This window comes from Bos indicus x Bos taurus, chromosome X, assembly GCF_003369695.1.
Source record: "Bos indicus x Bos taurus breed Angus x Brahman F1 hybrid chromosome X, Bos_hybrid_MaternalHap_v2.0, whole genome shotgun sequence".
NCBI lineage: Eukaryota > Metazoa > Chordata > Mammalia > Artiodactyla > Bovidae > Bos > Bos indicus x Bos taurus.
The window spans coordinates 28,309,773-28,329,571 of NC_040105.1; the positions used below are offsets into that span (position 1 = coordinate 28,309,773).

At 35.5% G+C, this 19,799-nt stretch overlaps 1 protein-coding gene across 1 annotated transcript in view; it reads left to right on the forward strand.

The window, feature by feature from the left end:
• Positions 1-19,799, forward strand: part of IL1RAPL1 (interleukin 1 receptor accessory protein like 1) — a 1,448,054-nt gene that overhangs the window by 1,112,906 nt on the left and 315,349 nt on the right. The window contains exon 6 of the mRNA XM_027533998.1: positions 8,494-8,568. Coding sequence (XP_027389799.1) covers positions 8,494-8,568 — 75 coding nt within the window. The remainder of the gene's footprint in view (positions 1-8,493; positions 8,569-19,799) is intronic.

Consider the following 19,799-nt stretch of genomic DNA (forward strand, 5'->3'; position numbering starts at 1 on the left):
CTTTATGGTCCAACTCTCACGCTCATACATGACTACTGGAAAAGCCATAGCTTTGACTATACAGACTTTTGACAGTAAAGTGATGTCTCTGCTTTTTAATATGCTGTCTAGGTTTGTCATAGTTTTCCTTCCAAGGAAAATGCATCTTTTAATTTAGTGGCTGCAGTCACCATCTGCAATGATTCTTGAGCCCCAAAAAATAAAATCTGTCACCATTTCCACTTTTTCTATTTGCCATGAAGTGATGGGACTGGATGCCATCATCTTCATTTTTTGAATGTTGAGTTTTAAGCCAGTTTTTTCAGTCTCCTCTTTCACCCTCATCAAGAGGCTCTTTAGTGCCTCTTCACTTACTAAATTATGTCTGATATTAAATTTTCTGATTAAATATGTGCCACATATTGAATCAGGGAAATACTAGAGAATTGTTCTTCATATCTTGGCTCAGCATGGTCCTGATTCTATTAGTCAAAAATGAATTTGCTGGTATATCATTTTTCATGAATGATGTTAAAGCAAGGGAAAATAGAGATTAGCCAAAGTTTATCTCATGATAAATGAATATGGCATCAGCCTGAAACATGGAACTTTTTAAGGTTATTTTCTCAATTCTCTGGGGGACCAGAAGGAGAAGATGAGTTGTCAGTCAGTGGCTTGCTTTTTCAAATATAAATCATTGATCAATAGGAAAGTTCTCTAGTCTCTTTGGATAATAGGCTGTGACTGAATTGATTTATAAGCTATGTCTCTTGATTCCTATCGCCTTCTTAAACTGCTACTCTTGTACTTCCCTCCATATCAGTAAATGACACTGCCCTTCATGTGTTTGCTCAAGCGCATATCTTGGGACCTCCCCCCACTTAATGCCTAGATTTTCATTTACATTTCGTATCAAATCCATCAGAAAATTTTAACTCTACCTACCAAATAGTTAAAGGAACAATACCCTACCATTTTTACCACCAACAGCAACGTATCATCACCAGTCATTGTATTGGTTCAAACTCCATCCTTCTAGACTTGAACACCAAGGTGCCAGAGTGATATTTCAGGCATAAAAATGCTGCCATTCACTCTTTCCAAAAATCTCGAATGCAGTCGCATTACATTTAGAATAGAACCCCCTTCTTTTCCATGTTCTACAAGGCCATGCCTGAATTGGTCTATGGCTGTCTCTGAACTTGTTGGCACTCTTTCCTTTTGTCAGGATAACTAGAATGATCTGTGCCTTCCCTCAAACATGCCAAGTGAATGTCCATTTCATGCCCTTTGCACTTGCTCTTCCCTCTGCCTGCCATAATTTTCCTCCAGGTCCTTTCCATGGCTTGTTTCCTCCTTTCACATAGATCTGCTTCAAATGATCTTCAAAACCAGCTTTCCTGACATTCCTCTACAATAGCACCTACATTAGTCTCTTTCCCTTTGTCTGCTTTATTTTTTATAGTACTTAGAACTACCTGATATTAGGTTATACATGCATTCATTTACATGTGTATTTTCCATCTCCCCCACTGCAATGCAGGCTCCATGAGAGCAGGAGTTGTGTCTGGCTGGTTCAGTCATATCCCCTTATAACTAGAGAACTTTCTGGCAAAGGGGAGATGCATTAAAAATATTTGTTGAATGAATGAATGAACGTGTTTTTAATTTGCATTATAAGCAACACTTATCAAACTATATGAATAAAATATCAAGTATCAAAGCTAGTCAAATTAACTTTTGATTTTCCTGAATACATGCATTCTAATAGATATAGTAAGAGTTCCACCTTGGGAGCATTTGCTTTATCACTTTGACATGACTCCAAGATCAAGGTTATCACGTATATGGTGTTAGTTTATTCATAAACTGCTCTCCCTGCACTCTCTGCTCCCTTGCTTTGTCACTTCCTGCTCTCTGAGGTTTTTGAGGCTCCATGGCACCCCTGGGAGCTAACATAATTGTTTGCAACAGAAAAGATACATTTTGCCAATCCTGATGCACTGGAGACAAGTGAGGAGTAGAGAACCTCTCTACCCCAAAATAGCTTCACCTAGTATACTTGGATATTCTCTCTGAGCCTTTCATTTTTATTCTCCCAAGGAACACGATACTTGCTATATTTCTCACAATGGCTGTGCTCCATTATTAAGAACTGCTGCTGCTAAGTCGCTTCAGTCGTGTCCGACTCTGTGTGACCCCATAGATGGCAGCCCACCAGGCTCCCCCGTTCCCGGATTCTCGAGGCAAGAACACTGGAGTGGGTTGCCATTTCCTTCTCCAATGCATGAAAGTGAAATGGGAAAGTGAAGTTGCTCAGTCATGTCCGACTTTTAGCAACCCCATGGACTGCAGCCCACCAGGCTCCTCTGTCCATGGGATTTTCCAGGCAAGAGTACTGGAGAACTAATAATCCTCAAATATTCCAGACCAAAGAAAGCAGAACTGAAATCCTATTTTGAGTCACTGAAGCTCTATGAGTAGTTTGTGTTCCCTTGACTTGCTAGGAAAATAGGCAGTTGTTTGTCAAGGCTTTAAGATAAAAAAGTACATGCAGACAACAAAACAAGCTGAAAAAAACCCACTGTAAAATGAAGCCTGTTGGTGGGTTTGCCACAGAGCATGTTTTATTGTCAGCTGAATAAATCTGTGAGTATTGTTTTGTGACCATATTTAGTTGGTAGGTTTAAATAGGTTCATAAAGTAATTATCTCTGAGTACAGCACTCATCACAGGGCTTCCCTTGTGGCTCAGCTGGTAAAGAATCTGCTTGCAATGCAGGAGACCTGGGTTTGATCCCTGGGTAGGGAAGATCATCTGGAAAAAGAAAAGTCTACCCACTCTAGTATTCTGGCCTGGAGAATTCCATGGACTGTATAGTCCATCGGGTCGCAAAGAGTCAGACACGACTGAGTGACTTTCACTTTCACTTCATAGGGCTCATCATGGGGTTTCCCTGGTGGCTAAGTGGTAAAGAATCTGCCTGCAATGTAGGAGACCAGGGTTCGATCCCTGGGTCAGGAAGATCCCCTGGAGGAGGGCATGGCAACCCACTGTAGTATTCTTGCCTAGAAAATCCCATGGACAAAGGAGCCTGGCGGGCTGCAGTACATGGGGTGGCAAAGAGTTGGACACAACTCAAGTGACTAAGCAGCGTGGCAGCATAGCGCTCATCACAATGCCTCATATAGGTGTTCTCGTTTCATACATTCTTATGTAGAACTCCATGCCTTATTGGTCTTTTTATATGTAGTACTTATTATTCGCAGATACTTGAAAAGGCACTTGATATTGATTTGTGGAGTTATGTTTTAATTATTTATCTAGGTTGTAAGCTCTGTAAGGGTTAAAAGCTGAATTTTATCTTTGAGTCGTTTACATTCCCAGTACATTGCTTGCACATCAAAGTCTTCCAAATGCTGTTGTTAAATTGTTTTTGAAGATGGAACAGTTGTTCTCCTCTTGTAACTAATGCAGGAAATATTCCTCATTCTTTTTCTTTTTTCGTGATTCTTATAGTCAGAATCTAAATGTCTTTTGAATTAGCTAATTCTCTACTTCATTATTTTACAGACAATAATATTTTTCTTCTCCAGCTACAAAGAATGCTAAATGCTACTGTCCCAAACCCAAACTTTGATGGGTATCATCATGTATTTTCCATCTAGCATATCAAAGCATTTAATCTGTTATCCTTTTTAATCCTCATACCAAGCCATAAGGGAAAATATCACATTTTATATATAAGGAGACTGAGACTCGGAGAGCTTAAATAAATTCTTTAACTTGCCAAGCCAACCAGGCAGAATCAGGAATTAGTAGACTCATGTCTCCCTGAAAACACTATGTGTATTATCTTTCTTACTCCACCGTAATGCTTCTAAGAAACAAAGTAGAGAAGGCACTACTTAAAATACATTTTGAAAAGTATCTGTGATTTTGAAAGAACAGATTTTTATAGTAGGACAATTTTAAGTATCCAAGAGGTATTGATTGTTCTCAATAGTATTTGAGGGACTAAAAACAAATTTTAGAGGGATGTCAAAACAAAGATCCACTCATTCTAAATATTTCATACTTCTCTTTAAGATTATTAGAAAAAATGGAGAATACTGGCCTCATTACCCTGGTCTCTTGTCACTTTTGCTTTGGAATATGGGATCCTATTTTTTTGTTATTCCATAACCCAAGTGTACATGGCACAGGGAAAAAAGAGAGAAACTTCATCTCTTCATAATTATTTGTGGAATGTTAACACAGCAATTATTCCTATATACAACTTTGTGTATACCAGCTTCTAGATGTTTCCCTAACTAGCAGCTGGTAAGCAGCACAAATGTTCTTTATAATTTCCCTTCTACTCTAAAGAATGATTTGTCAATTGGGACATATTAATAACTTTGTAAAAGATTTTTTATTCTAAAATAAAGATTTTAATTTTAAAATAAAGATAATTTTTATTTTAAAATAACTGTTATCTTTAATGTTGTCAATGGAGTGTTCTGAAAAATAAAATGAGAAAAATAAAATAAAATCTCTGAAAAATAAAATAAAATGAGAGACAGAAAATATATTTTTTGGTGGATGTGTATAAATATTTCAATGCAGAATTAGCCAGAGAAACATCTCTACTGTACTTGTTATATTTTTTTTCATAGAAAAATGTGATTAAGATTTAAAATCAACCTGTGGTTCCTATCACTACTGTCAGACTTGCATTATTTTTTCAATGATTTCACCTTTGTGTGTGTGTGTGTGTGTGAGAGAGAGAGAGAGAGAGAGAAAGAGAGAGACAGAGAAAGGAGAGAAAGAAAATGCCCCGAAAACCAAGTTGTTTTCTTGACAATAAAATGTCAGTTGGTCTAGTCATGGTCTAATGCTTATTCCTTTTTTTTTAATTGAGCTAGTTTGTTTGAGTTTCCTTTCAGTCCTACTTTTGCCCAAGCAGAAAATGAAGAGGGCTTTGTGTTTGTGTGCATGTGGTCATTTTGTTTGGTCATTACCATTCCTGCATTTGTTCTGTCACTTAGATTCAACTAATATTTATTAAACACTGTAAAGTGTCAGGAACATTCAAATAATGGGTAATTCAGCACATTTCTTTTCTTTGTGGCAGCACAATTGGTCACCCTCAAATGACTGTGGAGGTACATCTTAGCTTTAATGGTCCTCCCATTAATGGTCCCCAGTCATATGTCAGATCTGAGGTCAGTTGTTGTGCTCTCTGATAGATTCAGTTCACTTTTATCAAAGACAAGTGAATCATACAAGAAACATGCCTAAATGATATCCTCTTATAGCATAATATCAAAACATCGAGATGACAGATTGCACAATATGAGGGCTCTGCTGTAGTAGGTCACTTACTTGCATGTTTTTGCTCTCCTAACAGATTGCTCACACCTTGAGGGGAAACACTGAGCAGAGCTGTAGTAGTTGCTTGATAGAATTTTCAAGGATCAGGTGATAAAGAATTAAGAGGCAAAGTTCCAGCAAGGACTCTAGCTGGTCTTTCCTCTGTCACTTTTGGCACATTGCTTGTGCTTTTCACACCTCTGATCATTGTCTCTAAAACAAGAGAATTGACCCAGCTCAGAATTTTTCCACTATGGCTGTTTTTTTAACTTCTAATTACTATAAGAGGTAAAGGCAAAAACCAAAGCTATTCCAAAGCCCCTGTCACAATGCCTAGCACATAACAGTGCCCAATATACAGTACATCAGTTAAGTTGGATTGGACTTTTTTGGTTAAAATCTTGGACAAAATACTGATGTGTAAGATAAATAAAAGCAGGGATATTTTTGTCAAGAGAGGAATAGGTGGCACAACAAAGTATGAAGTCAACTCCCAGTCCACCCCTTATCTCTGTCTGCATTTCATCTGCCCAGAGGGATGCTATGGAAACCATAGGGCTTTAGGGAACACACTTTAAATATCAAACAACTTCATAAGCTTAGAATTTTCTCTGGCTTGAACATTATATGATTCTTCTGCTAACTTGGAGCTGTCCCATGAGGATAATATAAAAAGGTCTTAATGATGCAGTACTATGCCATGCGGTGGGTGGTGAATTGGAATGGAGAACCATACAACCATTTTATATTTCTGAACAAATGTCCTATGTGGGGATTTTATTATCTTTCTCTACAGATAAATTAGTCTAGAATGTGTTTGAACAGAGAATATTTTTCTCAGCTACTTACTATAACTGTTGAATTGTCTACTTGTAACTACACAATCACAAGCTTTTCTAAACTGAGTTAATTTACTGAATAAGCTGGTTATTTTGATGCCGTCAGTCGGTTCATTTCAGTTGCGTCTGACTCTTTGCGACCCCATGGACTGCAGCACACCAGGCTTACCTGCCATAGTTGCTTTCCAAGTTTACTGAAATTATTTGATAACCACGGTTTAGGACCTGTGGCTTTTTTAACCTATTAGTGGTGAACTGCTTTGCCGACATTCAGTGAATAATCGACTTATTTAGCTGATAGGGGAATAAAAAACTGTTAAGATCACTTTAGGCAAGGAATACAAGTGTTTAAGGTTAATCAGAGTGATGTCAAATTTTCGAGAAGAATTTCAAAGTGATTTATCTCATCCTATTACCCCAGCTTTCCTTCCCCCTTCCTTCCCAGCCTGGTGTTAAATATTAATGAAGATGAATAATGTATTCAATTAGTTATGAACAAAAGCTGTTGATCCTATGTGAGGTTGGTCTTTCAAACCAGGACTCTTAAAACTCATCCCTGTTTTTCTGAGTTAGGATGCATCTTCCATTTGCACTGACTGTGTTTTCTGTGAAAGAGAGAGAGTTGGTGAGCTGCCAAAGCAGACTGAATTCTTGAATCCTCTGGTGAGGAGGATATGTGGCTGACTCGGGGCACTGCTGTCTAGATCAACCTTCCAGTTACCAACCACACTGGCATGTCCTGGCAAGGAAGGAAGAAAGCCCTCGATGCAAAATCATTTAATTTTTCAGTCAATTTCAGCAACCCTTAATTGGTCATTTCTGTACTTCCTACAGAGTTGAAGTTGCAGTGGCAGATTTCACAGGGACCTGGCATGCTTCTTAGTCCAAGAGGGTGAGCAGGGAGTCTTTAACGAAGGATCACTGACTATTTGCCTAAAGTCCAGATTGTCTAGTTTAGCTCAGGATGAAGTATGGAGTGGGAAACCTATCTTCAAGATGCTTAATAGCCCACTCTTAGATCTGTGTGCTGATCATTGATAGACTGATAAGTGCACAGAGCAATAATGTGTAGAAGCTAAAAATCAGACAGTATATCGTGCAAATTAGCAATAAGTATTATAAAGTATCACAGATAATAGCAATAAAGTGTTCTGACTAAATGGAAATATTTTAAAATATAACTTGGTGAGTATTTATGTGCATGTTGGAGTATGCAGCTTGTACTTGTAGTAATGTAATGCCACATTGCTGTTTCATTTATAGGAGATGTATGTGAGAAATACTTAATATAATTACTAAATTAAAAGACGCTTACTCCTTGGAAGGAAAGTTATGACCAACCTAGATAGCATATTAAAAAGCAGGGATATTACTTTGCCAACAAAAGTCCGTCTAGTCAAGGCTATGGTTTTTCCAGTGCTCATGTATGGATGCGAGAGTTGGACTATAAAGAAAGCTGAGCACCAAAGAATTGATGCTTTTGAACTGTGGTGTTGGAGAATACTCTTGAGAGTCCCTTGGACTGTAAAGTAATCCAACCAGTCCATCCTAAAGGAGATCAGTCCTGGGTGTTCATTGGAAGGACTGATGTTGAAGCTAAAACTCCAATACTTTGGCCACCTGATGCGAAGAGCTGACTCATTGGAAAAGACCCTGATGCTGGGAAAGATTGAGGGCAGAGGAGAAGGGGACGACAGAGGATGAGATGGTTGGATGGCATCATTGACTCAATGGACATGGGTTTGGGTGGATTTCAGGAGTTGGTGATGGACAGGGAGGCCTGGCGTGCTGTGGTTCATGGGGTCGCAAAGAGTCGGACACGACTGAGTGACTGAACTAAACTGAATTACTCAATTATGGATTTTGAGGCAATGTGATCCAGAGTAGGAAATCTAGGAATGGGATTAGGAAGAAATAGACAATATTATGCCCCCCAAAGTCATTGAAATGCATGATACAGTTATCATGTGTATCTTTAATTAACACAGAAAATGTAGGGTACCCTTTAAAAAGGAAAATACGATACCGATTAAAATATTTGGTAAAGTGCAATCATATATTCATAAGGTCTGAGCAATCTTAATTCTGTACTTCAGCAGTCTCCTGTGACTGTCAATTTGGTAGTGTTATATTTGACTCATGTATAATCTAATAGCTTTTCAGCTTGCCTGAAGGTACTACTTGCAATATGTAAGTCACTACCTGGTAATATGTTTTGACACACTACTCAGAGAATGAGAAATATTTATGAAAATAAACTGTGTTCTCTCCTTCAGTTTATGCAGCATAACTCTAAATCTGTATTATTATTGTTTTTCAGCCCCTCTGACAGATAAACCACCCAAGCTGTTGTATCCTATGGAAAGTAAACTGACGATTCAGGAGACCCAGCTGGGTGAGTAATGCCTTAATTCTTGTTAGTACACTTTTCTTGTTACATTCTGACCATTACTAAGCCTAGATTGTAGCCTGGTGTAATACTCCGAGCTAAGGCCATGTTTATTTAAAGGGAGCAAAATTAGAAAACACCAGCAAACATGGCATATTGCATCCTGCCATGCCTGCATTAGGATTAATTTGGACATATGGATGTCAAATCTCATGTGTTATTTAGATGGTTGTTGAGAAATTAAGTGGTTGTTGAGAAATTAGATGGGCAGAGAGTTTTGCTGATATTATCTTGTCATTTTATAAGGCTTGAATTGGTTTTACAACAAGTAATGTGGAACTATTTGACTTATAATACCCAGTAATACATTAAAGTACAGTTTTTAAAATTGGGGGAAAGGGTAGAGATTCATTAAAATGAATGACACTATTACAGTTATGGATAATGTATTTATAAAATGTGAGCAAGTGGCTTTTGATTAAAGGGCTGAAACAGTAGAATATGGACAGAATATGTTCTGGTGAAAATATCTAGTTGTCCACAAATCTGAATTTTAACGTATTTATCTTAGAGTTAAGTCTAGAGTTTCTTAGTCTGACTTATCTGTACTAAGTTATACCAAATTATGGGAAATTTCCCCTCTTGTTTATAAATACATACAGTACATTCAATTATATTTTTTATTTGAGATATAGTATGCATGTGTGTATATATCATAAACTTTAGCAGAAAATTATTTGCTTTTAGTGGTTTATTATGAAAGGTTATCAAAAATGTAATTCTAGCCATATATTCATGTTTTTTAAGGAATATTTTGTTACATTAACTGTTTGAAAGTAAAAATGCATTTAATGAATACAACTAAAAAAATTGATTGCCCATCGGTTATGTTATCAATGTTGTTATTGTTACTGGGGTGAGAATTTAGATCAAAATTGTAAATCTGTCTTCAAAATGAAGATTACAGATCTGATCATCTTACTAATAGCATATCCAAAGTTGTAGTGCAAAAAGGTAAGGTGATGGGTTTAGAGACTATAAAATAATTGTAGTCAACAAATTTCCAACACTGGAAATATTCACCAACTTTCAGGCATAAACATATGTAATTTTTATACAAGTCAGAGCAGTAATGTTTCTTTGCTGATAAGCCCAAGCCTTTGGATTAAATCCATCTTACATGCAAGTAGTATTGTAATTTCATTATTTTGAGGTAGGAGACCACAAGCAACATTAAAGCAATGCTATATATAAAACAAACATATTAAAATTGTATTGTGCTCTTTATTCATATTATGGTATATTGAGGTATATTAGATTTGGTATATTATTAGATTAGGTATAGTATTGCTACTTTGAAAAGAAATTTTGAAATATAGATTTTCATAAGTTACAATGTTCATATAGACCTTTCAGTAACCCCTAGGAAGATGTATTTCTAAGGAGTTATGCAAAACTATGAATATCTTGTACCAAGAAGGAGTGGTTTATTGTACTAGTTATCTGTAATGAACATTGCCAAAGTGATATTAATTGTATCTCTGAGAACATAATTCAAACAATTTTATGAAAAATGGCTGCTCGTTGAATTTCCTTATATTTTCCCTAAATTTTGAATATATCAGATTGTTTCCTGTCTTCAACTAAAATGTTCTACAAAATGGAATAAATAATTCTTAAAGCTCTATTTTTTAAAAAATCACTCTTCTTGAACAAAAATTACAAAAACTAATCAAATCACATTGAAATATGAAAAATTTTGTGCAAATTAGAAGGTGTGTCTGCATATTTGTTTGAGGAAAAATGGGCATGTCTGTTATCAAAATGCTCCAGAAAAATACTCTAATTAATTCCTTTATTGTCACTGTCTAAAGGAACATGAGCTCACTTTAAATTCCAAGTAAACCATAGACATCAACCTGGGACTTACATTCTTCTAGTCAACTTTTGTTTTATTTTCTGACTCCAGTTCTCCATGTGATAAATCATTTACTAGTTTGAGAAATGTAACCTTAATCCATGAATTTCTGAGCAACAGTTGATTTGAAATAACTACCCTTTAGTGTTTTAGCTTGTATAGTATTGAGGGAGATAAAGAAAGGACAAGTGAGAATAGGAAACAATGTTAAGGGCCAAAAAAAGGAAGGACTCGAGACGCCTAAAATATGTTCTCTACAAGGTGTACTTTGATTTTTCACCTCCCCTGGGGTTTGATTTTTGCCTTTTCCAGGTCTGAAAAAGCTATTACTTTCTATAGGCTCAAAATGCGTTATCAAATCCTAAGGAAGGGAACTGAGTGAAGAGTCATGGCGGCGGGAGATAGTAAGGAGGGTGACCAGGATCAGTGAAAGGGAACCTGTAAGTTATGCCAACTTTCATGAGAAGGTAAAAATCTTCAACAAAGTTCCATTGACCAAGAGCTCAGGGGTCTGACTCAACCTTGTCCTAAATTGAGGGTTAACCTCAGTGGTGAATAAAACTACCATGTGCATTAATTACAAGAGCAACTATTAGAAATTACACAAAACTGAGTTAAATACACGTCTGATGACCTAACACGAACATCTTGGCTAATTTAAACACATATCTAGCCAGCAAATCTCCAGTTTGTGTGTGAATATATAAAGCACATTCATAATGACTTAGACAAAAGCACGAAATGCATAGATTCGTCTTCATCTCCAAATTCTGCTTTCTCTGCTGTTTACTAGCCATGCCTGCCTTTCACTTTCCACATCCCTTGCGTCTTCTTTTCTTCTAATTCTTTCATCTTCTCAAAACTGGAAAGATTCTGATAGTGATCATTTAAACTGTTTCAGTACAGAAAGCAAAAGGCACCAAAAATTTCAAAATACTTGGGAAAAAACTAATATAATAGTAACTAAACTCATATAAAACATGTAAATTGGGTGGTTTTGAATTCCAATCAATATGGGGTTACAGCTAGTGATTATAAGTGGCATCTGTATGTTATTTCTAAATGTTAAAAAAAAAAAAGACTCTGTCCCTTTTAAATAACTTTCAGGCATCAGCAAACATGTGGACAGAACTTTCTTGGGCAAAAGGCCCAGAAATCATAGTGTACAGTTCTGAAGGTCAATCCAGGGGGTGAGCCTGACTTATTCTTTTCAAGCAGCTATAGTCAAAGGAATCAAAGGACATACACCATTGTCTTGCTGAACTTGAGCCCTAAGGATGTCAATCAGAGATGTGGTCTTCTTATGGCCAGGAGCCCATTTTCAAAAACTTCTAGTACAGAGGATGTTATATTAATCATTACCAGACTTTCAAAGAGTAGAAATTCATTCCATCCTTGTCCTAGTGAGACACATTATAACTTAGAATTTACTGAAAATTATCATTAATTACTCATCTAGATATGAGAAGTACTTTATTTAAATTTTGCTTTTATTTTTGCTTTAAAAATATAGGTTAGTTTCATAGATTAATTACAGATAGACCTTTGGAGGAAATACAGAAAAGAATTGTGTTTTTTATACTTTATATTGTAGAAACATTCTGCTCCTATTAAATATTCTCAGAAAATACCCCTTTAATAGCTGTATGACATCCTTGTGAATGGTCCCATAACTTCATAGATATTGCTGGAAATTTGGGTTTTTCCAAGTTTAATTATCATAAATAATGACACAGTTATCTTTAGCCATACATTTTCTGACTTATTTCAACAAGACAGATTGCTAAAAGGAAAATTACTGGATAAAAGGAAATAATTTCTCCAAAGTTTCTTGATACGTAACTTTAGAATTCTTACCAGAGAAGTACAGACTCTCACTAGAAGTGAATTTAAGAACTTTTCATTTTTTTGATACATTGCATAAAGTATTATATCTTTATAACATAGGGCCCTTAAACAAAAAGCCACTTTCCTTAAGTATCAGAATCACTTATTCCTTCCCCATCTTAGTTCTTTCTTTTCACTTGCTGAATATGACTGTGGCCTCTTTTTTCAGGATTATCCACATTTAGAGGGTTTCAAATAAATCTAATCCATATTGTTGAAAAGTTTACAGTCTCTATCCATTTTTTCTCTTGCTTATCTTAATGCTCAACTGAAAACTTCTTCTAGAGTCTGTGTGTCTTAATATAAGTACACAGTAATTTTGTGATGTGCTTTGGGCATCAGTTCAGTTCAGTCGGTCAGCCGTGTCTGACTCTTTGCGACCCCATGAATTGCAGCACGCCAGGCCTCCCTGTCCATCACCAACTCCTGGAGTTCACTCAGACTCACGTCCATCGAGTTGGTGATGCCATCCATCCTCTGTCATCCCCTTCTCCTCCTGCCCCCAATCCCTCCCAGCATCAGGGTCTTTTCCAATGAGTCAACTCTTCACATGAGTTGGCCAAACTATTGGAGTTTCAGCTTTTAACATCATTCCTTCCAAAGAACACCCAGGACTGACATCCTTTAGGATGGACTGGTTGGATCTCCTTGCAGTCCAAGGGACTCTCAAGAGCCTTCTCCAACACCACAATTCAAAAGCATCAATTCTTTGGCGCTCAGCTTTCTTCACAGTCCGACTCTCACATCCATACATGACTACTGGAAAGACCATAGCCTTGACTAGACGGACCTTTGTTGGCAAAGTAATGTCTCTGCTTTTGAATATGCTATCTGGGTTGGTCATAACTTTCCTTCCAAGGAGTAAGTGTCTTTTAATTTCATGGCTGCAGTCACCATCTGCAGTGATTTTGGAGCCCAAAAGATTAAAGTCTGACACTGCTTCCACTGTTTCCCCATCTATTTCCCATGAAGTGATGGGACTAGATGCCATGATCTTAGTTTTCTGAATGTTAATAAATACTAATTGACAATAAGATATACATGTTACAAAGGATACACATCTCCAGATTTTCTGTTAAAAAAAATAATGAGACTGAACTGAATAAACTGTTCAACAGGGCTGTTGTTTTTCTTTAATATTCACTTCCTGTTGTTAAATTTGTTGAAAAGAAGCCTTGTGTATCAGAATGAGTTATAAGGATTCACCAGACATTGCCATCTTAAGGAAAGTGTTTGATGACAATGTTGAAACCTCAAATTTTTAAATGTCTGTCCTTGTAAAAGACACACTACACATGTGACTAGATCCAATTTAACTACAGGCTAATTAAAGTAAAATGTCACACTAGGACTTAACTAACACATCTTGCTCTGATACACCATATTATAGTTTTCAGAATTTTAAATTTCAAGCAGACTGAGGGAAAAATGTTCATGTATTATATAATAGATCCTGATTTATAATTTAATAGGAAAACTTTTTGTCATGAAAATTTTATGCTTCATTTTGTTGTTGTTCGGTCGCTAAGTCATGTCTGACTCTGCAGTCTCATGAACTGTAGCATGCCAGGCTTCCTTGTCCTTCACTTCTTCCTGAGTTTGCTCAAACTCATGTCCATTGAGTCAGTGATGCCATCCAACCATCTCATCCTTGTCACCCCCTTCTCCTTTTGCCCTCAATCTGTCCCAGCACCTTGGTCTTTTCCATTGAGTCAGCTCCTCACATCAGGTGGCCAAAGTCTTGGAGCTTCAGTTTCAGCATCAGTCCTTCCAATGAATATTCAGAGTTGATTTCCTGTAGGATTGACTGGTTTGATCTCCTTACAGTCTAAGTGACTCTCAAGAGTCTTCTCCAACACCACAGTTGGAAAGCGTCATTCTTTGGCACTCAGCTTTCTTTATGGTCCAACTCTCACATCCATACATGACTATGTTTCATTTACTATCTTGCTAAAGTGGTTATTGAAACATATTCTGCTTCAATCCTTTATATGTAGTAAAACTTATGTGTGTATATATATACATATAGTGCATGGAATTTGTTGTATTACATATCTTCTAGTCGAGTTTTTAATCCAAGAAAAGTATATAGGGAATTATTTTATGGAGTGAAAATTAGCTCTCTAACATTTACTGTCTAGGTCTATATTTTCATAGCTATTATTTTCTCGAAACAAAACACATACTATCTGAATAGTTACTTATTTAGGAAGACTGTTTCCTTTCTCAGGTAGGGAAGTTCTTAATGTCAGTATCCTAGAAACAAAATAATTCAGGTGTTAAATTTGCTACCTAATTCTGAAAGTGACACACATTACTGTTGATGCTAAAGAGTACTTTGTTGCTGAGTTATGCATCTGATTCAAATATGACCTTCCCTCCCAGAGATAAGAAAGCCAGATTTGACTGTTTGGGTTTTTCCATCTGTAAATACTCTTCTGGTTGTCATCAGCAAATGTAATGCTGTTGACTTTGGTTTTACTGCTCCATGGGGAATGTACAAACCATATTTTCACTGAAAAACTCTTATAAAGCACCATAAAACTTCCTTTTCACTCTGAATAAAAACGTTTGTATCTATGTCTTGATTTAAGATGACAAATGATGTACTTGTTGCCCACTTAAGAAAGACATGCAGATCAGCGGAGTTCTACTGCCTGAAATAAAACTTGCTAGACATAAATTAGAGCTTCTGGGAAAATAGACATCATGATTAAAGCGTGTAAAGGCAAATAGAGTAGTGTTATAATTATTTAAACTAATGGCATTCAGTTCTACTCAGTACAAATTTATTGCACCAGGATGAATGAAAGTAATAACTCTTGACAGCTGTTTTGGTCTGATATCTTATTTTTGAAACCAAAAAGACCTTAAGAATTGTGATTTTTAAGCTGAAGAGTGATATTTTCATATTAATATTTATTTAATATGTCATATCCTTATACAAATGGTAAATCAATAAATGCAAACCAGTATTAATGTTTTTAGATCATTAGATGGCCTAACATGTATGATATGAATATTGCAGATTCTCAAAATCAGAGTCCTTAGTGCTAGAGAGGAAGAATAGGTTGGGGGAAAATGCAGCTTTGCATGTTTGCTTTAAAAATTGCCAACTAAAAACCCAGAGATACAGAGAATAAACTAGTGATTACCATCAGAGAGAAAGGGGAAGGGGCCATATAGGAATGGGAAAGTGGGAGCTTCGAAGTATTGGGTGTAAGATAGACTTAAGGGTGTATTGTACAGCACAAGGAATATAGTCAAGGAATATAGTTTTGTAATAACTGTATATGGAAAGTAACCTTTAAAAATTGTATAAACTTGTTTTAAAAAAGCTCAAGACGAGCTGAGTGGCAACAATGAGAACAAACGTACACTATTTTAAAAATAACTTACTATTCTTAATATTAAGTGTCTTATTGCAGTTTCTCAGTCCAGAATAAAATCAAGCCAAAAAAAAAAAATGCTAGCTAAGCAGAAATCACACTTCCTTTTTAAGTATTATATGCTCAAGGCCTACTTCTAGGTCAGGCTTGAAACTCAAAGAAGATGGAGATGAAGGTTAAAACAACTCTTATGGGCCATTGATTTCTGAAAGTTTAGAAGTCAGTTGAAACATTTTTTAAAATGCTTTAAAAATGGAATAAACTGTAAGTGAGTCTGCTTGTTCTTACTTTGGGAAAAGGCCAAAAGAGAGAAAAGGAAGGAAGAAAAAAAAGGTTCAGGAAAGAATGTTGTCACAAAACCAATGCAGAGAGTCCTTGGAAATTTTCATCTCCTGGTGTAGTTCTGGTCTAGTTTGTTGAACACCAACATGAATCATATAGCTTGCTCTTTTGCTACAGCACTAAGAGTACAGTTTTGTTTGTTTGTGATCAACTGAGAAACTAGATATGTGAAACTCTTCACATTTCTAGATTTTGAAACTTTATGAAGTGGAGGGACTTTGATAGGTAGTGAGTCAAATTCTCCTTAAACTGATGAGAAAACAGAGACTAAAAATAGCTACATGTTTCTGTATCATAAAATTTGCAAAAACAAACTTATCGTCACCACCATCATTTTTTTTTCTTTTTGTTATTAATCATGATGATTATGTTATTATTTTGGTTACTTACACTAAAGAGGCAGCATATAGCAGTGGTTCCAAATTCAGGACAATCGAGCTCTACCATGTACTTCTGCTGAAATCTTTAACAAATAGCCCTCATTTTCCTAATCAGTAAAAAAGATACCATGATAATACCTAGCTCTGTAGAGTTAGTATGGGCATTTAATGAGGTAACACATGTAAAGATTAGTACACTGCCTGGTATATGTTTAGGTGGTCTATATGCTTGCTGCTGTAAGTTGAGCTATTTCAATGCTACACACACAAACACACACACACAGAATGCTGTATATATGAGATTTCTGAAATGCATTTGAATGCCAATGATTGTTTGATTTTGCTTATATTCTTTGATCTTGCTTATATTCAGTAAGCCTGTTACAGTATAGTATAGACAATATTTTAGAAAATTTCCACCTCTCATCTAAGAACAAAATATGCATACTATATTTTTCAACTTAAATGAAACTGTGTCTAAAAGAAATTATTGACTTTAAATTATTTAATTCTTCAACAAATCTATCCAACTGCATGGCCATAACAGAAGAAAATGATTGCCAGCGTCTAAACATTGACCATGTAATGGACACTATGCCACATGAATTTATCAGTAACCATCAAGAAGAAAGTAAGAGTGAAAAAAGTACTTTTTCAAGTAAAGAAATTCAGATATGATATTTCCTAAGACAAAAGACATGAGAAAAATTTAGAAAACAAAGCATCAACCATTATGCCTGTCAAGTTCCTCCTGAAGGTTTTGGAAATAGTCTTATTCATTTTATAGAAAAATACTGCTTTTCCTCTGACAAGTACTATTATCACCAAGCTTTCTGAGTCATTCCTAATGATTGAAGTTTACCAGCATAGAAAAATGTAGTGAGTATCCTATGTTAACATGAACTTCTGTATTTGCAAAATAAATGCCAATTTCTCAGAAGTAAACCTATCAAAGGACTTAATGGTGTAGAATATTCAGAATAAGAGTATGTACCACATGACTGATGTTCATTAAAGCAGAAACTATAAAAAGACCCACATCATTTTAAATTTTGAATATAAAGAGATGTTCATCCATAAATTTCCTTTTGAATTTTGGCTAAATAACTGAGCTTTCCTAATTATATGCAGACTTTTCATGAAAAATAACTCGTGCTTGAATATGATTATAAAAATAGGATGCCAGTAATTTATGGTCTAATGTTAACTCATTTAGCATTCCAATCATACCTTACTCTACCAACTTAGTATGTTCATACAGATTTGTGGGTAAATTGAATCATCATCATTTCAGAGAAGTATTCCCTCCATTTCTGATTGATCTTTCATTGGTAGTGGCTTAACATGTCAGTTTTAAGAGAGTCTGTCCCCCAGTCTCTTTTAAGCAGCTAAAGTTCAATGAAAGATTTATACGCACAAGGGAAGTTCTATAAAGTAACTCTGTGGTGAATTATTTTATATAAGATTCCTTTTGTAATTGAGTAATCGCCCCTAAAACATTTCTCTGTGTTAGTGAAGATTTTTACATTTTTGTAAGATGTGGTTCACTGATATAAAACTGGCAAGTGGTATTTCTAATTAACCCAAATAAAGGATCAGCCACCTATCACTTCAGTATGTCTTCCTCTTGTCTATCAGTGGAAAATGATATCCCCTTTCTGACTTTTGCCTCCTCTGAGGAAATACTAAATTTTTCCCCAGGTACAGAATCAGCAGTAATTAATTTTAATCTAATTCTCAAAAATTCATGTGGTAGGGTACATTGTTGGAGTAACAAGAATATCTCATGCTCAGTTATGACTAAACAGTTTATTTTCATAAGAGTTACATTGTGAAGGCCATCATACTGTCTTGTCTGCCTTGATTTAATTGAACAATATCCTAATGGAATGACTGCCCATGGTATCATTTGTTTTTCCATAGCTATAACTGTTATTTCCAATTTTAAAGAGAGCGTTCTGTATTTTGATGCTTCTGGAATTTATGTGGACCTTTTCATTACATCATTCTGTTGACCACTTCTTTTTTCCTTAATATATTCCTATGTATTTAATGATATTTTTCTCTTTAATATGAAAGTATATACAATGAAATTTGTTTTGTTAGTCCATGAATACCTAAACATTCAGATTTTAAGATGTAACAAAATATATGCTCCAAAACATGCCAGATAAGTCCAGTGCACAGAGTATCCAAAAGGTTTTAAAACCTGCACTTCACCACAAACTCTCAAGAAGAGACCTGTCTTACAGTTTACCACATACAAGCCCAATGTTACTTTCTCAGAGAAACTAAGGATTTTAAAAAGTTTTATAGTTAGGATATGTAAATTTTAATTATAGCATATATTATCTGATCAAATAATTAAGAAAAGAAAAAAACTTGATAAAGTTTTTACTTTCCATTGTTCTGGTCAGAAGACACCTTCCATTTCCACTTCTGGTCCACAGTGAGCATGAGAGAAAGACTTCAAGATCCTGAGGAGTCCAAGAAAGTCAATACTCCCCTCTCCCCTCCCACTTCCCTGCAGTGATCTTCTCCTCAAACTTACAGGCAGGCTACAGGCTTTCTCAGTCTTGGAGAGATTTTGTTTCAAGTTTAATAAAAGCAGGGCACTCACCTCAGACTTGCCTGACAAAGAACTGTGTTTATAGAAACTTGGCAGTTCTTTGAGTAGGAAGAGAGTAAAGGAAAGTCCATTGCTTTTCTAGAAAAATTAAATCGAATTCATTCTGTCACATCAAGCTATCACTAGGGATAGGGTACTCACATAACATGTTCTAGGAAAATTTGAGATTGTTACCACAAATGTTCAGTAAGAAACTATTATAGGAAATAGCTTAGGTAAAGTTCAATAAATATGTTTTTGTCCTCTTATCATAAGGAATCTTCTAGTGTTTCTGATAAATAGTTCTGATTTTATCAATTATCTTGGCGACTTTAGGACTTTTAATTTAGAGATTAAAATTTTAAAATATTTTCTGAGTAATATATCTAATTTTGGACAAAATTACTTGAAATGCAATTAGACTATTATTTTATACTCTGCTTATTATATACAGCCTCTTTATAAATGGTACAAATATTTGCTTCAGAATTATATATCACATATGATACATACATAAGGATAAATATACAAAGATAGTTTTCTTAGGTATAAATGGAATTTGTAGTGATTATTTTTTTGACAAAGAGCCCTTCTCTATTTCCCATGAATAATGCATTTTTGTTCCAATGCTGTTTATTAGAATTTGCTACTACTTAGAGAGGAGGAGTAACATTTTTATGTAATGGAGATAAATAAGTGAATCTTAGATTAGA